This window comes from Orcinus orca, chromosome X (genome assembly GCF_937001465.1).
Source record: "Orcinus orca chromosome X, mOrcOrc1.1, whole genome shotgun sequence".
NCBI classification, from domain to species: domain Eukaryota; kingdom Metazoa; phylum Chordata; class Mammalia; order Artiodactyla; family Delphinidae; genus Orcinus; species Orcinus orca.
In genome coordinates this window covers 6,039,259-6,063,587 of record NC_064580.1, presented here as the reverse complement: position 1 = coordinate 6,063,587, position 24,329 = coordinate 6,039,259, and the positions used below count along the sequence as shown (strand labels likewise).

Genomic DNA, 24,329 nt, shown 5'->3' with positions numbered 1-24,329 from the left:
GGATTGTAGCTCTTGTCTACAATGGTGATTTATAGCGCATCTCTCTTGTGGCAGTGGAGGAAACATTAAACCAGGGCTTATCTGCTAAACCTACCGAGAGGCTAAGTCACTTGGTTTTAGTCCGTGGTGAGTCATGAGTGTATCACTGGCCACTGCCTTGCTTCACTTTCTCCTACCTGACTTCCAAGAAGGCGTTAAACACAAGAAAGATAAATGTGTATTTCAAGGTCTACCAGGAAATCGGACACTACTCTGAGTATTTAAAACAGAGGGCGCTTAATTCAGGAAGGTGATGGCAGGGGATGGAAGAACTAAACAGCCAACCTGGGCTGGGAAGGCAGAGCAGAGCACAACCTCCAAAAACAGTAAAGCCGCCTCGGGATGGAATGCAGGACGGAAGCAATGATTTCCAAACCCAGGGCCAGCACCGCCTGCTGGAAACTGGAGGCGCTGGGATCTGTTAAAAGACACAGCAGCCCAGACGCACCGCCCATTGGGCAATCCCAGCTGGAAGCCTGCTCCTTGGAGAGCCTGGGGACCAGCCTGGCGTGACCAGCCCCAGTACCAGGAGGGGACGACAGTGCAATACACAGAATGTTTGTGTCCCCTCCCGCTGCCAAATGCCTCTGTTGCAATGCTATTGCCCAATGTGGTGGCATTAGGAGGTGGAGCCTTTGGGAGTGATGAGGTCATAGGGCGGAGCCCTCATGAATGGATTAGCTCCCTCGTGAAAGAGACCCAGAGAGCTCCCGCACCCCTCCGCCATGTGAAGTTATACTGAGAACGCAGCTGGCCATGAACCAAGACGTGGGCCCTCACCAGACACTGAATCTGCCTGCACTTGATCTTGGACTTCTAGTCTCCAGACTGTGAGAAACAAATGCTTGTTGTTTACGCCTCCCAGGCTAGCGTATGTTTATATAGCAGCCCACACAGACAGGTACAAGAAACGGGAGCAAATTGACAAAGACTTGAGCCTTATTGAAGCTTACCTTTTAGGGAGACATGATAAACAATAAGCATTTTATATCATTCGTAATTACATTGCACGTTATTATAGTTTACATAATGATAATTTTATGCTGCATTGTTTAGACTTTAAAAGGGTGGTGAGTGTCACAGGGGAAAACAAGTTCAGCAGAGGAAGGGGGTCAAGAGGACTGGGGTGGAGGCAGTTCCCAGCCTTAGACGTGAAGGGCAGGGTGTGCTGACCTGACAAACTTGCCTCTGAGCAAAAACTGGACAGAGGCAAGTGTCGCTTATGTGAACTTCTTTCCCCCGGTGTATTTCAGGCAGAGGACACTGCAAGGACAGAGACCTCAAAAGAAAGCAGGCCAGAAATGTTCCAGAATCACAAAGAAAGAAAGAACGAAAGAAAGAGAGGGAGGGAGGAAGGGAGCAAGGGAAGAAGGAAGGAAGGAAGGAAGGAGGGAAGGAAGGGGGCAGAGAGGGAGGGAGGGAGGAAAGGGCAGTTTCAGAAGACGTCAGAAAGGGAAGGGGGCACCAGATCACACAGCATGGGGAGAGGTATGAGCAACTGTACAGTAGAATCATCCCTTCAATGTGGTCCAAAGGATGTAAATTATGTCAACATAACAACAGGATCTGTGTATTACCAAGTAATGTTTTATCTGTAAACATGGACAACTCACCCAGTATTCTATAAATATTGAGTTCTTGTTGTGTGTCAAGAGTGGCAAATTTGATAGAAAAAAAAAAAAGTTCTTTCATGGAGATTCAATTCTAATTAGAGATAAAGAGGAAACAATAAAATAAATAAATGTACAAATACAGAATACAATTTCAGGCAGAGATAAGTGTTAGGAAGAAAAATGAAGCAGGTCCAGTGAGTGACTGGGGGTTGAGAGTATATACGTGACTAGAGATGGAGAAATCAGAACTCGACAAAAACATATTTTTCTTGGCTTCTTACAAGGCATTTTACAGATTTTTTTGGTTAAAGTGATGATAGGGAAATAAAAATCAACTTATGTACCATCTTTTATGTATTGAGAATTTTGAGGAAATTTGTCATTTCTTGTTTAATGACATTCAAAATGCAGTTCTCATACAGACTAGGGGTATTTCTGCTGGAATGTGTGGAATTATTTTCCTTGCATCAAAGAATGCGGTGGTGACACTTGCACGGGTGCTGGAGGATGAAGGGCTGATTGGGTGTAAAAATGGCTTTGGCTCTGGGAAACATTTGATCATCTGAGGAAGGAACAAGCTTGAAGTACAGCAAGATATACTCTGGGGCTGGAGTGGACAGAACAAGGAGAGGACCCAAGAGGGAGCCCGGGCAAACGAGGAAGGGCTGGAGGACAGGAAAAGAGATTGGGTTTCATCCACAAGTGACGGGGAGCCATGGGTGTGCGTGTAGGAGGAGAGCTACAGCACCTACTTTGTGCTGTGAGGGCTCAGTCTGCTGACATTGGTCAGTAGCAGGAAGGGCAGGTGTGAAGGCGAAGACCCCCTCGACAGCTATCGAAGTAGTGAACAGAAAAGAGCAGTGTCAGAGGAGGTGCTGACAGAGGTCACATGTGAAATAGGTGTGTCAGGGCTGTGTAACACGATATCGTTGGCAAGACTCGGGCGAGAGTGCACAGGCAGGAGGCAAGCCATGTGGTTCCATCACATTGAGAATGCCATTTGCCCAACACTTGGTCTCTGCTTTATACTAGGGGTGGGCAGACTTCTTCCTTAGAGGTCAGGCAGTCCATCTTCTAAGCTTGGTACATCATAAGTTTTCTGTTACAACTACTCACCTCGGTCCGCGTAGTGTGAAAGCATCCATAGATGGTATGCAAATGAGTGGAAGTGGCTTATTTTTTGTTCCAATAAAACTTTATTTATAGAAACAGAAGACAAGCAGTATTTGGTTCCTGGGCTCTAATTAGCTGGCCTTGTTTTAGAATCTTGGACCACCCGTAAAATTCCCTGACCTCTGCTCCGTGTAAGAGATTGTGGCCATGTACTCTGGCCGTCCGTGTGTCCAAGGACCCATGCTTCTGGACATTTTGAGCCGTTCAGTACCCGCCACCACCATCCCCAACTGCTGACCTGTAGGTTCACTTAATCTCTGAACTACAATGAGTCTTTTGAGCAGTTCACTGAAATAATATCATTCTTCTTGGTGTTTACTTACAAATCTTTCACTTCTGTGTAAGATTTTAATGCTAGCCTTTAACTTCAGGTTATTACAGATGAAGCCATGGGTGCATTTATTCTGCCTCCCAATTACTTTCTTCCTTCTACTAAATCCTTTTCTGCATTTTTGGTGTCTGGAGGGATGGTCTAATGCAAAACGCATGGAATTTGGAGTACCTGGACCTGGGTTTGGATAACAGTTCCACACTTACCCACTGGGATTGGGCTTAGCTTCTGTGAACCTTCATTTCCTCATCTGAATACTCAAATAATATTTGCAGCCTAGTTAATATTAAACGATAACGCTAAAGTACCAAAGTACCAGACATTGAAACAACTAGGATTTCTTTCTTATTGTTTTAATTAATTTTTAATGGAGTATAGTTGATTTACAATGTTTTGTTAGTTTCTGCACAGCAAAATGAATCAGTTATACAGCAAAGTGAATAAGTTATACACATACATATATCCACCCTTTTTTAGATTATATTCCTATATAGGTCATTACAGAGTACTGAGTAGAGTTCCCTGTGCTATACAATAGGTCCTTATCAGTTATCTATTTTATATATAGTAGTGTGTATATGTCAATCCCAATCTCCCAGTTTATCCTTCCCCCACTTCTCGCTTGGTAACCATAAGTTTGTTTTCTACATCTGTGACTCTATTTCTGTTTTGTAAATAGGTTCATTTGTACCATTTTTTTAGATGCCACATATAAGTGATATCATATGATATTTGTCTTTGTCTGACTTACTTCACTCAGTATGACAATCTCTAGGTCCATCCATGTCACTGCAAATGGTATTATTTCATTCTTTTTTATGGCTGAGTAACATTCCATTGTATATATGTACCACATCTTCTTTATCCATTCCTCTGTCGATGGACATTTAGGTTGCTTCCATGTCCTGGTTATTGTAAATAGTGCTGCAATGAACATCATAGTACATGTATCTTTCTGAATTATGGTTTTCTCCAGATATATGCCCAGGAGTGGGATTGCTGGGTCATATGGTAGCTCTATTTTTAGTTTTTTAAGGAATCTCCATACCGTTCTCCATAGTGCCTGTACCAATTTACATTCCCACCAACAGTGCAGGAGGGTTCCCTTTTCTCCACACCCTCTCCAGCATTTATTGTTTGTAGATTTTTTGACGATAGCCATTCTGACCAGTGTGAGGTGGTACCTAACTGTAGTTTTGATTTGCATTTCTCTAATAATTAGGGATATTGAGCATCTTTTCACATGCTTTTGGGCTGTCTGTATGCTTTGGAGAAATGTCTATTTAGATCTTCTGCCTATTTTTTGATTGGGTCGTTTTTTGGATATTGAGCTGCATGAACTGTTTGTATATTTTGGAGATTAATCCCTTGTTGGCTGCTTTGTTTGCAGGTATTTTCTCCCATTCTGTTGGTTGTCTTTTCATTTTGTTTATGCTTTCCTTTGCTGTACAAAAGCGTTTAATGAGGTCCCATTTGTTTATTTTTGTTTTTATTTTCATTACTCTAGGAGGTGGATCAAAAAAGATCTTGACGCGATTTATGTCAGAGAGTGTCCTGCCTATGCTTTCCTCTAGGAGTTTAATAGTATCCAGTCTTACATTTAGGTCTTTAATCCATTTTGAGTTTATTTTTGTGTATGATGTTAGAGAATGTTCTAATTTCATTCTTTTACATGTAGCTGTCCAGTTTTCCAAGCATCACTTATTAAAGAGACTGTCTTTTCTCCATTGTATATTCTTGCCTCCTTTGTCATAGATTAGGTGACCATAGGTGCATGGGTTTATCTCTGGACTTTCTATCCTGTTCCATTGATCTATATTTCTGTTTTTGTGCCAGTACCATACTGTTTTGATGACTGTAGCTTTGTAGTATAGTCTGAGCCTGATTCCTCCAGCTCTGATTTTCTTTCTCAATATTGCTTTGGCTATTTGGGGTTTTTTGTGTTTCCATACAAATTATAAATTTTTTTGTTCTAATTCTGTGAAAAATGCTATTGGTAATTTGATAGGGATTGCATTGAATCTGTAGATTACTTTGGGTAGGATTTCTTTCTTAACACATATCAAGTCAAATAGAAGGCGCTGAACCCACTAGAAAATGCTAAGATTTGTGAAACCTCCAATTAATACTTTACTGTTTTCTAATATTTTCATAAAGTTCCAGTGACCTCTTAATTTGACTATTTATGAATATTATTCAAATAAAGCAATAAACTCTAAGTATATATTTAGAAGAGATATTCAACTAATTGGTTATTCTTAGGGAATACAAGATGTAGAGCAGGAAAACCACATTTTCTAAATTTATTTAAAATGTCCTACCAATATACAGTGACAGAAATAGTGAATAGCTCTATAAGGGCAGAGATTTTTAATGTAGTGAGATAGGTGACACTCACAAAACTCAAAATGTTTTAAGCCATTTACCAGTGCTTCATAAGTAGATATAAATACAGCTATAAGCATCGACATTATAATAGCATCATAAAAAGCGCCACACATTTTCTTTTATTCATTCCTCGTAGATCAACTTAATGTTCATGCTAGGCTTGGAAACCCAGCTAATAATCATCTACCAGCATCTTTATGTCCCAAGTTTCATTACATTATTTTGAACCAACAATTTCTTTTTCACTTAAATTTCACAGTTACTAGACTAGTCATTTACCATGAAAAATAAAAATCAATACAGTCAGTGTAATTGCAAAGTCTGGGATGATGGTTCCATAATTGCTTTTAAACTACCTTCTAGAAATCTTGTGAGATTGGAAATAAATAATGGCCACACGCATTTAGAATAGAGAGAGAAAACGCAGCCGAGTCGTAACCAGGGTGGCAGTTGTAGTCCTACTGACTACAAGTAGAGTTGAGGTGTGTTCGAGGACCATATTAGAAATCACGGCATCGGGTTAAGGTTTTTGAAGAGAATTACCCTCTTAACTCATTTTTATAGCTTTATTTTACAGAGATATTCATTCCATTTTTCATCCTATAAAGGATTTTAACATCATAGGACAAATGTGGGTTCCTTTCTTATATTCTCGTCTGTCTTCGTGGAAGGTACCAGGGTGCAGACAAATTCAGCTGGCCCAGAGAAGAAACCAGTGCATGGCTTAAATGAGAATGACACTGAGTGTGTCCTATGACGTCCCATGCTTGTGTGCACGGAATAAAGATTAGTGCATTTCAGCCTTACAACCAAGCTATGAGCAGGGCTCTGCCCCCTAGTTCACAGACTCAAGAACATCTATTTTTACACATATTAACCTCTCTGAAATTGAGGTGGGGCTCCCAGCACAATCACAGCGTCTCACGGTCACCGGTGGCCAGACGGCAGGTGGGAGACGGTCATCTTCACCTGAACATTGTCATGGCCATCGTTCACTTCTGCTGGGTTTTGTGAACTGTTGGTGCTACACACGCTGGTTCTCCGTGCCCAGCAGATGACACTAACGGTGGGAGAAGTCTCCAGCTCTCCCCTTTGAGGAGCGGCTGTCAGCGTGCTGCTGGGCTCCTGTCAGCGCTGAACACGGGATGCTCAGAGGTTTTGTGAGTCTCCCACCTGATAGCCCCGTTTCAGGGCGGGTCACCTCTGACTCAGTGACTAAGGACGTGGCAAGGGCCCAGCAAGCCGCCTCACTTGCCCAGTGTGAACGGGGCATTCGGGGAGGCACCTCGGCCTCCCACAGGGGCTGCTACCCCTTGGCGGGAACCTCTCGCCCCCACTCTCATCACCTGAAGCAAAGCCCTTGGTTCCCAGAGTTTCCCCTAAGTGCCGGGGTCTGGTTCACCAACGGGTTGGCTGAGATGAAACACAGCAGTGTCCACCGGGCTGCAGCGGCTGTCCACCCTGAGCACAAGCGAGGCAGGTCCAGAGGTGGACAGCACGCAAGGCCATTCTCACGGCTCTGAGCAGCAGTCGACGTGATGAACCCTGTTTTATTTTACTGATCCTCAGGGGGTTGCCACTTAGACACTCCAGACTTGACAGCTGTGATTCAACCCCGTGGCTCCAAGCAGGGCCCCTTCTCTGCTGAGAGACTGATCGCAGTAAAGCTACACCACCCAGGTGGTCCCCAGTGCTACCTGGTGATGGGTGACCTTGGCCCTGCAGCCCCCCATCCGGGCTCCTCAAGGTGCCCTCCCCTGCTTGCTGTCAAAGCGGTCATTGCTTTTGAACTTACTCAACACAGTGTCAAGTAGCTGGGTAGGCAAGTTCAACATTTTAAAAAAAACCTCATTCTTAGCATTCTTTGGAACTAGCAAAGTTCATTGGTTGAATATTTGTTGAAAAGAGAAGCTCATGCAATAAGGAAATGCAAACTGTAGGACGGAATATCATTGTCTAGAGTGACGTAAACATCTCCACCTATGAATAAGTAACCTCCAGAGGGTGGAGACTTTATTTTGTCTATGATTGCGACACAGTGTCTGGAACAGTGCTTGAGACATATGAGAGGCTCAGAGAGTCACTGAATGAATGGATATTCTTTAACTTGTTGCTGGACAAGTAAAATAGAAAACTAATCATGTGAAAATCATGAGGCGGAGGGAGGAGAGCAAATGAGAAACAGAAACTGATTTAACTGTACCCCTCTCCTGCCAGGCGGAGGAAGGGAGAGGGAGAGCAGGTGAATGCATGGTCTTCCCTCCCGGGGGCTACTTCTGGTCGCCGATTCAAGGGAAGAGGCCAGTCAGGTGCAGCCTGTGGGGGTGGAGCTGTGGAGCCCTTAGCTGGAAGTGAGGCTGTGGAAGGGGGAGCTAGTTACAACCTTCCAGTAGTTACGGAGAGGGAGAGAGAGAGGGAGAGACTTTTATCTTCACAAGAAGTTCCACTGAGGCAACTTGAAGAGGCAGTGGAGTGAAGGCGGGGTAGGGGAGGGAATCCAGAAATGAAACAATACAAGAAATGGAAAGCTTTTATATGGTTCACTTCTAATTCAAAACATGCAGAACTTCATTTTGAAATATTGTGTCTCCTTTTGGTTTTTTTTTTTGGCATGGTTATATATTTTTGTTTTAATTAAAGGACACATTTGTTTATTTGTTTCGTTTTTCCTAGAAGTACTGCTTGGATATCCTCGATGTAGGAATTAGTCACATTGGTGGTTCTCAACCTAGGAAAGGGAGCAAAGATTGTCCCCCAGGGGCACGTGGCAGTGTCTGGAGACACCTTCGGTTGTCACACTGGGGAGAGGGTGCTACCGGCATCCAGTGGGTGGAGGCCAGAGATGCCACTCACCGTCCTACAGTGCACAGGACAGACCTCGCAACAAAGAAGGATCCTGTTCAAAATGTTAATGGTGCTGATGTTGAGAAATCATGAGTTTCCTACCATTTTCATCCAATTCTCATAATTTTTCTCAAATCTATCACTTGAATTCAGGGACAGAAATTCTCGTTGATTCTCAACTCTGGTGGCATCAAAACCACCTAAATGCTTTAAAAATTACTGATACCTAAGCCACCCCAGACCATTAAATGAAGATGTCTTGAGTTGGGGCCTTGAGTTGGGCATGTGCATTTTTAAATCACTCGTGGTCACAAGCATTGAGCGACACGGATTTAAATGATGCAATGCAGGAAATTAAAACCACCAGAGTTGATTTACCTTATCTGTGTTTAAAATATCTACAAATAAAATGATACAACTCTCCAGCTTAAATGAGAATATAATAGCTACCATTACTCCATGGCTTCCTACGTGCTTGCTTATGTTTTGTAAAAGGATTTTCTTTCACTTAGATATGGAAAAATGTGCATTAAAAATGTTTCCTGTCTTGTAAAGATAGATCTGGAATAGGATAAAAGTATTTACTTCTTTGTCTTGACATGTTGGTAGCAATGCTTAACTTCTAAGTCCTTTTTTTTTTTTAGTGAACATTTCAGTGACTTATTGGAGATGCAAAATAATGGTAATAATAATAAAAGTTATAAAGTATTTTATGCTATTAGTGTGCTAGGCTGCAAGTCCAAATATAAGACCATTATAATTTCTCTATAAATAAAAACTGGAACATAAAATACCTATGGATTGATAACTTTAAAATAACTTTTAGAATAATTGTGGTTTGGATTTAAACATTTTAGTTTTGGGTTGGATTATTCGTTTATTTACTTTCCTTTTAACTAAGTTTATGCTAGTGTGCAAGTGTTGTGTTTTTGTTTTCCTTTCTCTTCAATGCCCAAGACTTTTCCAGAGTTACTTATGAGGTTAGAAATAGAAGCAGACTTTCATGTATTAGGATTCTCCAGAGAAACAGAACTGATAGAAGATAGGTAGGTAGGTAGAGAAACAGATAGACAAACAGATGATAGATAAATAGATTAGATACATGGATAACAGATAACTAGATGATACTGTAGATAGATAGATAGACAAATATGCTAGATAGATAGAGATAGCTAGCTAGGCAGATAGATAGGTAGGTAGATGGATAGATAGATAGACAGATAGATAGAAGAGATAGAGATTTATTATAGGAATTGGCTCATGTGGTTATGGAGTCCAAGAAGTCCCACCATCTGTCATCTGCTATCTGGAAAACCAGGAAGCTCAGTGGTGCAATTAGGTCTCAGTACCAAGACCTGAGAATTCTGGGGCAGATGGCGTAGGTCCTGGTTTGAATCTGAAAGCCCAAGGACCAGGAATGTGACTGTGTGTGAGCAGAGGCAGAAGAAGCAGAGAGAGAGAAAATGCCCTTCCCCTGCCCTTTTGTTCTGATCAGGCCCTCAGTGGATTGGATGGTGGCCACCTGCATCGGTGAGGGCCACCTTTATTCAGTCTACTGATTCATACGCTAATATCTTCCAAAGACACCCTCTCAGACACACCCAGAAATAACATTTTGCCAGCCATCCGGGCATCGCTTAGCCTAGTCAAATCGACACGTGAAATTAACCATCACAGTTCCTTTATCATATTAATAAATGGTTTCCCACTAACATGAAAAAGATCATGTTTGAAGAGAGTCTTTCCTAAAACTCACTCAAGTAATCCAAAAGATAAGTCTAACAAACACGGAGAAAACAATTCAGTAATATCATAGTAACAGAAAACCCTCAAATGGCTGATAGAAGGATTTAGGTTAGGTTAGGTTACATCTGATATAGATACAATTCGGAACATATCTTTTCCTAATATTACATTACTTGAGACCTTCCCCAGATGACAGGTCTGGGTTTTCCAGACATCACCAATCCATGAGTCTAGGGAAGCCTTTATTATAGTAGGAAGTATTTTCCTGTCTTGTGATGATCTTTAATCCTTGTAGCTCTTCCCTTTTACATATATCCATACTTGGTCCCCATGTGACCTCATTCAGCCCGTGGTTTTGAGTATCATCTGTATGATGATGAGCCTTACAATTTTCTGTTAGGAGAGTGAAGAGGTGAGAAACAAGGCGTCCCCTATCAGTGGGCAGGCAGGAGGTGCACAGGAGACCATGCCATGGGCGGTGGTTGTTTAAACCCTGCAGTTCTCATAGTCTCCCAGTGAGTCAGTTCCCTGTCTTGTACTTTTTACCTTCTCATTTTTCTCACAGTCACATACTGTCTTCCTAGGGACACGAAACAGTTCTACAAAGTCTGGAGCTATTGCATTCTCAAGGTCAACGTTCTTCAGTCATTTGAACGCTACCTTTTTGTTCCTTATTTTTCCCAAGAATAACTTTCGACTACTAAGACTTATTCTTCTCTGGTTTTGTACTCAGAAAAGAAAAAGAATTGCTTTTTGACTCATTCTTTCAACAAGAATACATTTAATATTGCTCTAGAAGACCTGGGCCCTGAATTGCTGCTTAAATAAACATGTAGTATCTGGTACTGTGAATTTTACTTCATTTTATATATGTATATATATTCATTTATTTATATTTATATTTATTTATTTATGGCTGCATTGGATTTTCATTGCTGTGCGTGCAAGCGGGGGGCTACTCTTCGTTGTGGTGCGCGGGCTTCTTACTGTAGTGGCTTCTCTGGCTGTGGAGCACAGGCTCTAGGCACGCAGGCTTCAGTAGTTGTGGCATGTGGGCTCAGTAGTTGTGGCTCACGGGCTCTAGAGCACAGGCTCAGTAGTTGTGGCACATGGGCTTAGTTGCTCTGCGGCATGTGGGATCTTCCCGGACCAGAGCTCGAACCTGTGTCCCCTGCATCGCAGGTGGATTCTCAACCACTGTGCCACCAGGGAAGTCCCCCATTATAATTTTTAAATTAAAATTTCAGGAACATGGAGTTGGATGAATTATAATTCCTGGTCCAGACATTTTCACCATTTTCCAGATATGGTACCTTTTACGTATTCAACTAGCTATTTAATTAGTTATTGTTAAGAGTGTAATGGACATGAGAAAATCCCATTACCAACAACACAAGCCAGGTCTTTTACAATCAACCAACCCTCTTGCTTTCTTCACTATAACCCTGCAATCTAGGTCAACTATCCCTTTTCCTTTCTTTTTAATGTAGATTTATTGCATATGTATGCTTACTAATTAATTTTATTCTACTCATCTTTAACTTTATGAAAAGGATATCTTGCCACACTAATCTCTTGGCAGTTCCTTTCACTGCCAAGTTGTTTTCAGTTTTTAAGGTTGATCTTTAACATGTACATCTCAGTAATTAATTTATTTTGATAGCTGTATACGTCTTCGTAATGTGTATGCATCTGCTCTTCCACTGATAGACATTTTGTTGGTTTCAAGGTCTTGCTGATTTGAGCTGTGCTATTATAAAACTTGCTTGCCTGTGGTTTTTGCAATACACATGCAATAGCTTCTCTTGGGTTACCCGGGAGTGTAATTGAGGGATCAGCAGCTGTGTGAGTGGTTTGGTTGTTTACAGGTGATGTCTGGCCCTTTTCCCGAGTCATTGCATCAATTTACAGCCCCACCAGCAATGAATAAAAGCTTCTGTGGAGCCCCCTACTCTCTGAGAGGTAGCATGGACAGACTTTCAGTTGTAGCTGAGAGAAAGGGTGTAAAGTCACATGTGCTCTGGTCTTATTTTAGATTATTTTTTTCCTGATCATCAATGATGCCAAACATCCCTTCATCTGCCTTTTAGAAACGTGTTTCCTCGTCTGCCTGTGCTTGTTCATAACTGTTGCTTAGTTTTCTTTTGGTCTGTTTATGCTATTTTTATTGATTTGTAGGAATTCACTCCCTGGTCTTCATTCTAATATTTTGTCAGTGGTGAAAATATTTTTCTTCCACTTTGTAATGAGTCTCTTTTCTTTCTTTAAGATGTTTTTGATGAACACGATGTCTTAATTTTTAATATAACTGAATATATCTTTTTTTTAAAAAGTGAATGCATTGTGTGTTTTATTTAAGAAATGCTTCTCTATAGTTCTGGATTTACCTTTGATCTAACCTCTGATTTATTCTTTCATGTCAGATGATGGTTTGAGGACCTCCTTACTTCCCAGGCCTAATTCAGGTTTAGCTGAAGCTTTGAGCTGGAAGCTCTCTCGCCTGGGACTCAGCTTCCGGCCGCCGTTCCACATCTCTGACTCTGGGGGCAAATGTTGGTGCTGCATCCCAGCCCTTTGCCGCCCCCTGCAGGCAGCTGTAACCAGGGTTGCTGCATTAAATCAGCCAAATTGCATGCTGGGAAGCAGAGAGAAGGGTGTGGCCTGATGAATTTCCATTTGTTTCAGGTCTCAATAATTTCAGATAATTCTTATGTGGTTCCTGAATCCCCACCTCATACTTTCAGAACCTCATATAGTTACAGGAATAAACTTCCTGCATCAAACATGTTGAATTCAGAAACAACATGCTCCGTGAAAAAAAGAAAGAAACAACACTTCATACTGTCGTTTATATGACGTTCTGGAAAAGAGAAAAATGGAAGGACAGAAATCAGATCACTGGTTGCCAGAGACTGGGAGTGAGGGCAGGAAATGGATACAACAGGGCCTAAGAGAACTATTCGTGGTGCTGGGAATATTCTATATCACAGTCATATTGGTGGTCACACAACTGCATCCTTTTTTAATTCAAATTACGTCTTAACAATCAAATTGCTCATTTAAAATGTACAAATTGTATTTTATGTAAGTTAATTCTGTTTTTAGTAGATTTACCTCCATAAAGATGACGAAAAAGTAGAGTTAACTGAGGAAAAAATGTATCATTTAACTCCCCAACGATCAAGTTTTATGCAGCAGGCACCTAAAGAGGTGTGTTTAAGATCAGGTAGAGTGTTTGACCAGGTGTAGAAAAACGGCTCTGGTGTTCACATCTGCTGTGCGAGTTCCTTTTGGATAACATCGGAGGTTTGACCGCTCGTCTTGGATACCCTGGAGAGGCAGATGGTCGTTGTACCTGGATATTTGCTTTTCTCTTTAGTCTGTCATCATTTATATATTGTCAAATAAGCTGTGTTGAGAAATCCTTTTAGAAAGTGGACTTCGTTTTCATATTCAGAAGCTCATGTTCCTTTCAGAAGTCATTTGAAAATCATCTTTACCTTTCCATTAGTGGGAACTGACTCCTCCAAACTAAAGATGTATTGCTCTAACACAGTGGTTCTCAGCTGGGAGTCATGGAGGGGACGCACGGTGCTGTCGGGAGACAATTTTGTTAGATACGATTGTGTGGGGATGGGGTGTGGATGCTACTGACATCTAGTGGGTGGAAGCCAGATCAGCTTCCCATGGTAGAGGAAGCTCCCCGCGGCAAATTATCCCCAAATGTCAATAGCGCTGAGGTTGGAAACCCTGGTATAAAATGTATACTAAAGGAGTAGTTAAAAACAAAAGCAAAACGTACGTTATAAATCCATTGGTTAATACTGTGAATGCTATATGTACCTTGCCTAGTTTGGGCACTTATTATTAACTGAAGGTCTTTTCAAAGTATTACTTCAGAATAATCCTGGGAGGTGGTTTCTGTTACGATATCTGTTTTGCAGTGGGAAGATACGGGAACGCAGGGAAGGGAAGGAATTTGCCTAGGTAGCACATCCCTCGTTGCCCCTGTTGAGATTTTAACACCAGGTTGATTCCGAACTGGTATTTTTCACCCCTTCTAGTCTTCAAACTACATCATTTCTCACAGTCCCTTAGCATCTGAAGAGGCAAGTATGAAGTCATAACTGTATAATTTTTACAGTTACAGCTATAATTTCAGTTAATTATTTGGCAGGGAGGGAAAAATCTCTATCTAGGGTCAAAAGTCTTTGGTATTAAATTAACATTGATTAACATTGAACATGTGCACCTAATTCTCTGAAAGCAGCAAGGGGCTTAGATCACTTTCATTTCTTTCATTGTTCGTAATGCCAGGAGGCAGTAATTCACTTAGTGAGATCCTGCTAATGTGACAGAGTCAGCCAGATCTCAGTGATCCCAGACTCCTCTCAACCCCTCTTACTAAGTATCAGTGACCCAGGTACACGTCTGCCGCTATGGTTTCTCTCAACTGAACACTTTCCCTAGCACGGTCCTCACATATGAAAAACAGTACGAATATCATTATGTCGAACATAAATTTCTCCAGGATGACTGTGGTCTGTGACCATCCAAAAGGGTAGCTACTAATTATTTGCAGGAGAAGAAAAAGAAACGCATTGAAAGTTCTTTTTGAGCTGAGAAGTTGTTGCATGGTCACCAAGGACCTTCTCTACATGATGCAACATCCAGGACTGTAAGAAAAATGTTCCCACTAGGAATCCCGCTTAAACACTAGGGGAACCCCGTGTACCATCTTTGATATCCAGTTCTTGTCCCTCTGTGTCCCAGAGAAGCACAGATTGCTAAGAAAACGGAGCACACAGAGCAAAGTAGCCTTGGCATTCCTCGTCTGGAGCTCGAAGTCAACCTTTTGTGTGAGAGGGAGTGTGAGCCTGTGAAGAGGGGTGGGCAGGAGAAGCAACTGTATGGAGAGAGGAGGGAAGGGAACGACCTTTGATTTCGGATTCCTGGAAGCACCCAAAGGCAATCAAGGGCAGAATATCGTCCAGCTGGTTCCTGTTAGCCACTGTAGAACATCCTGGAAGTAAACCGAAACGTTTTTGTTTTTTGTTTTGTTTTGGTGCTAGGGGACACTTTTTTTTTTTTTAGCCCCTGCAGATCCAGAAGAGAAGAATATTAATTCCGACCTTAGTTACATTCATCAATCTATTTCCCTCGGTCCCAGGGTATCACAGCGCTTCCCTCAAATTCTTCAATGTGTTTATCTTCATCTCTTGACTCTTGGTCCATCTTGTGTAAGGTGGCCAGTGAGCGGTGAAAGGCAGTTTCTGGGTCTTCTTTCTGTTCTGCTAACACTGAAGATAAAGGCTGTCAACTTTATTTGCTTTAGTTTCCCCTGGTGTTGAGTTTTATTCACCTAAGTCTCATATTCTAGGAAATCTTAACAAGCAAGCAATGCATGAGCTGCAAAGGTGTGTGGAAAAGGAGCTACTTCAAATAGAATTCACGCACAGGCTGCCTTTGTCATTGAGTTCTGTAGTGAATAGCTTGAGAAGTGCTTCAAAGCTGGGAAAAAAATTCACTTGAAGACAGCTGTGCTCGTTTCCCTAGTTTAGTTCAGCGTGACTGTAGTTAAGGAGGAAAGCTTTCCTGTGTTGAAGTCCACCGTGGAATTAGTCTAGTTACTATTCACTGAGAACGTTGCATGATTATCCCAGTCAGATTGATGCCTTAAAGTTGACGTCCTCAAATTAGGTTATCAAACAGAGGATTCTGTCGACTGCCGTCATGTTTTATGTAGATGGCCAGCATGTGGCGCTGTTTCCTGCTAAAAGTTGCCTTTTTCCTTTTCAGAAAGTTCTCCGAATCCATGGTATTTACTTGGCTCAGTGGAAATTTCCATGGGCTGAACAACATCAAAGAACAACCCCACTTCAGTCTCTCAACAGAATAGAGCTTCAGTTTTCTGAGGAGCACCTGTGTAGGCTTCTTTTCATGTTTAGGAATGAAACTCAGAATAAAAGTATGATTATTTGAGCTTCATTTTAAAAAGCAAAAAAAGTCTCATTTTTACAAAATTTTAAATATGAATTTTACTGCACCATTTATTATTCATTTGCCATGAAAAGCAGGCCCTTCAGCAGTGAGAAATGAGGTTTTTAGTTAAAGTTATCTCATTTAAGATTTGGGATAAAATTATATAATTTAGATTTCTTGTAACTTGCTTATGCTTCTCAAAATGTATGTTTGGGGGCAATGTGGTAATATTTTGGTCATGTCAAGAACCTGAAATACACAAGTTACTTTTTATATTTTAGTGTCCACCATTTGGCCGTTACGTAGTATTTCTTTTCCAGCTATTTATATGTTTTTCAGTATCTACAGCTTATATATAAAATCAAATGTGAGAACCCTAACTCTTTCTGGTTGCTCACTGTAGTGTTGCTAACATTAAAATTTGTGTAAAATTAGTTAATTGCCTGGTCTTTGGGACAAGTGTTCAATTCCACTGACATTGAGCATTCTTTGAAACCACTGGGTTTTAAAAACCCAGTGTTCCTTGCATGGGCAGCAGCTGTTATGCTCAATAAGACACTAAAATCAACAAAAGCCCTCAAATAAGCTACAGTTAAAATTTCCTGGGGCTGAGAGGGTAATGCATTTACAGTTGAACATCACCATCACCATACAATTGATCCCTGAAACATAAACATGCACACACTTTTATACATTTTTTTAGTATTTAAATTTTAGTAATTATTGCAGGGACAGAATAAAACTTTAGTGATGACTTAATCTAGAACAGGCTCTTAGCATGACTGCAGAACAGGTACCAAACAAATTTAACACTAATTGATGGATTGATGGTGACTTTGGGGGAGGGAAGGGAAAAAGGGCAAGGAGACAAATTCTTGAAGCGTGGTAGTAGCTTGAAATTGTGATATTTGACAATTCTTTGTATATTTTGCAGAAAAAAGTTTAAATTTTTCATTAAAATATTCTTCAGCACACAAAAGTAATCCAAACACATTTCTGATACTTCTTAGTAATATCTTAGTAAACATCGAGATAATTAAAAATAATACCTTTAAACCTGTGTATACTGCGACTGAATTTTTATAATGTTGCTGAAGAGGAACGTCTTGTAAACTAAAATGATCTCCAAATAGGATATTTACATTGCAAGACAAAAAAAGCAAGCAGATAATTGCAAATGGATATGCACGTCCTTCTCCAAAAAGCTGAGTGTATATTCAGTGACCCAATGCAAAAAGCTATAATTTTCATTTGTAAGTGATTACATTTGCCATCAGGGAACAGATTGGTACAGCGCCATAGAGGTTCACCCCATCCTTACCTGAAATCATATTACAAAGGATGCAAATCTGATATTTAGACATGCAGTTCTTAACTGCATCCGAGCTCCCCATTTCACTTTGTTTTTTTTTTCCTTTTTTTAAGAGCTTTCTCTATGTTCCCTGGATCATGCAGTTCAAAGCTGAGCCGACGAGAGTTAAGTCTGGAGGAGGGGGAAAGCCAAGTTGGGGAAGAGATCTGGAAGAGTCCGGCTCCCAAATTCTGACGACTCCGCAGGCAGGTGTAGAGGTGGGTACCGGCCAAGGCTCTAGCATGGCTCGCTTCTTGGTTTTTCTCAAAATGTTAATTTTTAAAAATTAATTTCAATTTCTCTGGATGTTAACTGCAGTTTCTGAGAGAAGATGCATGTTATTGCATCATCCAGTGAAAGCAAGTAAAAGGAAACTGGGCACCATATGTGAGTTCCCTGCCCTCACGTCACTGTCCCCTATAACCCATAACCCATGACCACGGACCACACTAGGTTTAAAACTCATAAATGCCATCGAACTAAAGTATTGGCCTTCTCCAGTTTTGGAGTAAGCTCTCAGTGTGCTTTTCCAAGAGCGGAATGTCGAAGACTGTGTTCGCTTCCTTCACAGTTTATCCTTATCGAATGCAGCTGAAAAGCCTTTAAAGAGACAAGCCGCCAGCCCCCAAAAATGAGTCTAAGAGTGTCTTGGCTAAACGTTTTGGGAAAAATATATCAATATGATCATTAAGAAGTAGATAGGTGTGTCCAATCTATATCAACACACACACCTAAAAAAGGTACTTTAAACAAAATGAAGTCATAGATGCTACTGAAATCAAAGCTTCCACTCATTTTAAATGGGGCACGTGTTTTCTAAATCAGTTCTCTCTCAAACCTGCCCGTGGCTCACGTGCTCTAGGATCAGGAGGTGTTGTTTCGAAGCTGAGATTCCAGGGCTGCCTCCCCTCAGATGTGCTTACTTAGAATCTCTGCACGTGGAGTCTTGGAGTGCACCTTTAACAAACCTCTCAGGGGCCTCTTATTCTCTGCTTAAGAAAGAAAAAAGAAAAAAGTATAAAAAGGAGAAGAAACTGATAATCTAAATCAATTGCAAGGAAGAGCATAGCTAAATTTTTGGAAACTGGGAATGGGGGCCTGGTTTTGTGTTTCTTCTGTAACCTGACTGAGATGGACCACACGTCCTGGTCCAACTGTGTTCATATATGTAGAGACAAGAGTCAATTAAGGCCCTTTTCTACTCTCTTTAATAGATGGGTGTTTTGTCTGTTTAAGTCCCACTGAAGTCAATATGAGGTTCATTTCCTCTCCAAATTCAGACCGTGAGGTCCAACGTGGCTTTGAGGAAAGACATACTAACTTTCTTACTAAGGCATCTGGACGAGTCCCACCCACCCATTTACCTGTCATTCCTTCCCTACGTACTTCTGGTTCCCCTCTCATGTGGTTGGTCTTCAGGAACGTAGGGTATGGCTTACCCAGTCATGTCAAAAGTTAGGGAGTCTCTGTGCCAGTTCAAGGGGTGAGCTGCATAATAGTTGCGCATATGTGAGCAGAATACAAGAGCAGATTTTGACTGTTCTTCTGACTTTACCAAAATGCTTCCCTTTTCAAAGTTACTTTAAACTGCAATTAAAATAAATAACATGAAAAAAAGCCAGCATAATCACAGAAGATGTCTGTGATAATTCTAAAAGAAGAAAGCAATATAACCGCAAGTATTATTTTAACATATGCATAATAAAGCAGGCCTGTATGTTTAATCCTAAACTTTTTGTGCAGCTCACTAGATGTTCTTCTGTGGTTTATCATAAAATGCATTTATTCATGGAAATGAATGTTATGTAACCCCTATAAGCAGAACACACGTCGCTTTTTAAAAAAATGCAGCGATCCCTTTGGACATTGAGAAGCTGCTGTAAAAGCCCAGCACGCTTGTCCCTGTGATTTCACCTTCTAGAATATAAATTTCATGATATAACGTGCAGAGTTATAAATGAAAGATACCATCAGAAAATATAGGCATCATAATACCCTTACCTTCATCAAGACCAGGTATTTGCTTAACTTCAAAACTCAGACCCTGTGGGAAGGAGGCACTGCAGCTCTTGGAAGTGTTTTTAGTCATTCCTGAATGAAAGCGATAACATTCGGAAGACAGTCCCTGTGTTTAGCTGTCTCTCCTCCGTTGGTTGACCTGAGGCTCAGTGCGCCTTCCTGCTTGGGGTCACCACGGTTAGCTTCTTTGCTCTTAGTCAATACTGAGTATGTTTAACATTCTTTAAAAAGATTTCCATCCACAGTTCTGAGCATCTTTGAAACAAACTTATGAGTTCACGTGAGCCCATGTCTACATTTTTTATGTTTCCGGCTCACGTGCAGCATCGTCATGCTAAAAGCTACAGGTGCCGCTGGCTATGTAATTCGTGGGACCTAGGGCGAGATGCAAATTCGGGCGATGGTGTTGAAAATTAACATCAGCGTTGTGACGCAAGAGCATTAAACAAGGTATGGATCCTTCCAAGGTCACACACCCGCCAGGCCAGCTCTGCCTACAGAACCTTTTGAACAAAACAACGCTGGTTTTTACAACTCATTGGGAAACACGCTAAGCAATTAATTTTATTGGCCTTGCTGACGTAAACTCTATGAAGAAATATACATGTAAGCTGATGTAAAGGAAACATGGGTATAATAGGATAACTGCAGATGGTTGTTGTTACCGTTGAACAGGAAGATCTCAAAATCTCAGAGTGGAAAATCTGCAGAATTTTAGGGGGACAGGATTGGAGGTTGGGAAAAGCCACGGGCTCTGTGGGAAGAAGACCCCAGCTTTGCGCGGTATCTTTGAGCAGGTTGTGTGCATCTAGACGCTCTAGCTACGCTTAGTGGTGCATTTAGGGAGATACCGCGTCTTGGAATGTGCGAGTGCAATTCTGTACGAGAACGTGGCAGTGCCAGTTCACGGGAGTATCCGTCAGTTGCCCCGCATCCGAACGAGTGTGCGTGAGTCTTTTGGACTCTGTTGCGTTACATAAGTATCCCCAAGTTTGGAGCACAGCCTTCCTCACATCCCAGCCCTCTGTAGGCTCTCCTACCGGCAGGGGGCTGGAGCACAGTCACTTCCCAGTGGAGCTCAGGGCAGTACAGGGCTTTGTTAGGGGTGGTGTAGCATAGATGCTGCTGCGTCTCTTCCTCTGGTGGGGCCCTAGCTGGGGATGGAGAACGCGTGTGGTGAAAGAGCATTGGAAGAGAGTACAAGAGGGGACGGGGCAGCAATTTTGCTGCTGAAAAGGCCAAATCAAAAGACTTGGGCCAAAGACAAGGAGAAGAGTGTAGGAAAGGTTTGTCTTGAATAAGTCACTCAGGCTGGGCGGGTAGTGCTTACTAGAACAACACACACCTGAGGAAACCAGGGGGCGGGTAGTGCTTACTAGAACAACACACACCTGAGGAAACCAGGGGGCGGGTAGTGCTTACGAGAACAACACACACCTGAGGAAACTGGGGGGTGGTCTATGAGCTGCCAGCTCAGGTCGGTTTCCACGGGACAACAGGAAGGAGGGAAGGAAAGGATTGGAGGAAGGTCTGAATGGAGGGAGGAAAAAGAGAGGGAAGTAGGAAGGAAGGGAGGAAGAGAGGAAGGGAATGAAGGAAAGAAAGAAGGAACGAGGGAGGGAGGATGAGGGACGTGTCAGTCAAACGTCCCTGCCTGGCCTCTGTCTCGCCTTATTACACCCACCACAGTCCTGTCACTTAGCTCTTTCCCACTCCTCGGGAAAAGGGAAATTCAGATAAGCGAAAGCATGAGCGGAGCTGAGCCCGGGGTAGGAACCGGGGAGAAAGCCCACAGCTTAGGGGCGCTCCGTCCTTCCTTAGCCTGTTCCCATGCCCTTATGGGTGCCGAGGCCCTGCTGCCCGAGACAGCGCCTCACATCCAGGCCCGGGCTTGCTCGCACCTGACGTTCACTGGATGGCGTGGGGGAGGGGGGGCTGGAAGGAGCGCAAGCGGACCGTGGGGGAACCTGCGTGGGAGCGGACCACCTGGAGAGGGGCGCACGGCGGCGCTCGGCCGGCATCCCCCTGCGCTAGAGCTCCCGGCTCGCTGCCCCTCAGACCTGCCCACGGCCCTCCGCCCGCCCCCCGTCACTCACTTCCCTTCCAGCCAATGGCGCGGCCGCCTGTCACCCTCACCCCACCCCTGGAGGCAGAGCGGGGAGGGCCTTGGCAGGGAGGGCGCGGGGCCGGAGTTGAATGATTGAACTTTCCAGCGGAGTTGCGGCGGCCGCGAGGTTCCCGGCAGTGCGGCCCCGGCGCGGAGCTGGGAGCCTCGGCCAGCGCCCGGCGCCCGCGCCCCCAACCCGCAGCCATGGTGCCCGGGGCGCCCCTGACCCTCTGCCTCTGGCTGGCGGCCTCCGGGGGATGCCTGGCGGCCGGCTCCGGCGCGACGGCCGCCCGGCGGCTGGACGAGTCGCTGTCGGCCGGGAGCGTCCAGCGCGCCCGCTGCGCCTCCAGGTGCCTCAGCCTGCAGATCACGCGCATCTCCGCCTTCTTCCAGCACTTCCAGGTATGAACCGCCGCCCGCCCGGGTCCTCCCCGGCGCTGCGGGCCGCGGCGGGTGCGCACGGGGCGCGCGCCTCCCAGCCTCGCCGCCCAAACTTCTCGCCCAAGCTCAGCCGGCAGATCCGTCTTTCCCTCCGCGTGGATTTTACAGTCTGGGTGCGCGAACCCTCTTTTCCAGCACCGTCCCTGCTCCCGAAAGGAAAAAGAAGCCTGGGGCATCTTTACCTAACTCCCTTCTTCCGAGGGGGAAACGAAAGGCGGTTTCTCTGGGAAGGGAGAGCAGTTGTGTGGCTTCCAAGGGTGGGAGTGTGGGTTTGTTAGTTGCTCGGGACTTCCGCGCGGGACTGCGGGCTGGTGGCGAGTCCCGCAAACTCCGGGGCGCTCCGGGCCCTCGGCGCGGCGGGCACAGCGAGCGAGGCCGGGAGGCGCGCACCGCTGCGCCCGGGGACCCGCGCGACGAGCCCCGGCCCCGCAGGTGCCCGCGGGAGGACACTTTTGTCTCTTTCGAGCTTTGCTTTCGCCCTCGGCGGGCCGAGAGCTCGCGGCCCACCCTTCGAGCCCCGGGCGGGGCACTTGGGCCAAGTCGTGCGTTCCAGCGCGTTTGTGTTGGGGCCCGGGGAGGCGGTGGTGATGGTAGCTGTGCGCGCCCCAGTTCGGAGCCCCAGAACTTCCAGGTCTCGCCAACGAATGGCGTGGAGAGTAAGGGAAGGGATGCAGGGGATACGGGACTTGGAGGCGCCGTGTTTGGATGCTCTGAGCGGGCTCCCGGGGGTCAGTATCTCCCCCAGTCTTCGTAGGCTCTGTCGGCTTGAGGGTAGGAGAGCTTGTGGGAGTGTGGGTGTTGGGTGTGTAGAAGGTTCAGAGAACGGCACGCTTGGTGCTGTGGATGGCCGGGATCCTCGGGCGGGGGGGGGATGATGGAGGGCGCCACAGAGGGGAGGACCCCCGCGGGACTTGCTCAGGGACACTGGCCGAGGGTGGGCGCACGGGAACCGCTCCCGGCCCCGACCGAGGCGCGCCCCACAGCTGCCTTCCCCAGCTGACCCGAGTGCGCGCACTCTGAAACCATTCACGCAGATAACCGAATTCCTCTTGTCTGCCCTGGTTCTCGCCCTCGCCTTTTCGTCTCTATCCTTAGTTGCTCACCTGCTCCAAAGTCCCAGCTTCTCGCCGCAGGGAAAACTGCGGAGGCCAGAAGGAGACCGGGGCTCCTGGGTGGGGTTCTAAGCCGAGCCCTCTGCCCTTGAGAAATAAACTGGGCGTCTCTTCCACTCGGGCGGGATACATGGGCCTTCCCAGAGGCCCTGGGAACTGAGCTGCGACAGGAGGCCATCGTAATGACCGTGGAGTTGGGGACGAATCTCCGAAGTCTGAAGCGATGTTCATTCTGGCGTGAGAACTCATGAAACCTCGCGCCGAGTGGCACAAGGAGAACTAAAAGTTGGGATCTTCAGAGAGTGAACCAGCTGGCGAAGTTTGCATGCGCCTGAGTGCGTGTTTCTCTGTGTTCTCAAAGAAGCGACATCCGGTGGGTGTCAGAGAACTCGGCGCGCTCTGCTGTCCTCGTGGCTCTTCAGGGAAAGGGAAAAGGGAGTGTGGTCTCGTGCGCTGAAATTACGCGGACATCCTGGAGAGGGCCCCTCCCCAGCCCCCTGGTTTCCAAACCGCCGGCCCTGCGCTCGCAGCCACTCTCCCGAGGAGACGCCACACTCTTGTGTAAACGACAACAGAAAACAAAACGAACCGGCAGCCTGTTCCCAGGGAGAAAGAGTATCTTTTCTTTTTCTTCTTTCCTTCCTTTCTTTCTTCTTTCTTTTTTTAAATTGAATTGTCAGTTGCTGTAATTTATTTGTTTTACAGTTTCAGCGGCTAAAGAAGCAGTTTAGATCGAGCCAATTCCCGTGAAAGGCTTTTCTTGTGGTCTCTTGGCATGATTTCTCTTCGGAAGAAAAACTGCTGACAGAATACACATTGCCAGACAATCCTGATTACATTTTAATTAGCTGGGTGAAATAAGCCGCAAATTACTCAGGGCTTAATAACTGCTGTTTTTGCAATCAATTGCAAAGCCATTCTTGGAGGTTTAACCCTAACCTGGTAATGCCTATCTGATTTATCTAAATTGCAGGGATTAAGCGTTCTTAAGATTTGAGAAGACAGAAGCACACACTCCTTAGAAAGCTGCAAGCTTCCCTGCCCCTCCCCCTTTTTAAATAATTGGAAGGATGCGGAGGGATCAGCCTGGGGGCAACTCATTACGCTGCACGTGGCATTTATTAATGGGCGGGAGAAGCTGGGCTGGCGGAAGGGTTCGGAAGAGCCCCTTCTATCAGGGTCA

General features: G+C 44.4%; 1 protein-coding gene across 5 annotated transcripts in view; it reads left to right on the top strand.

The window, feature by feature from the left end:
• The window catches only part of ANOS1 (anosmin 1), a 675,260-nt gene that overhangs the window by 461,489 nt on the left and 189,442 nt on the right, over positions 1-24,329 (top strand). For 3 of the 5 annotated variants that reach the window (XM_049704920.1, XM_049704921.1, XM_049704922.1), the window contains one exon: positions 17,542-17,685. In XM_049704920.1, coding sequence (XP_049560877.1) covers positions 17,566-17,685 — 120 coding nt within the window. In that variant the 5' untranslated portion in view covers positions 17,542-17,565. Of the gene's footprint in view, positions 1-746; positions 870-17,541; positions 17,686-21,689; positions 21,996-24,329 lie in introns of those variants that run through there. The other 2 variants (XM_049704923.1, XM_004265423.3) reach the window with 2 other exon arrangements.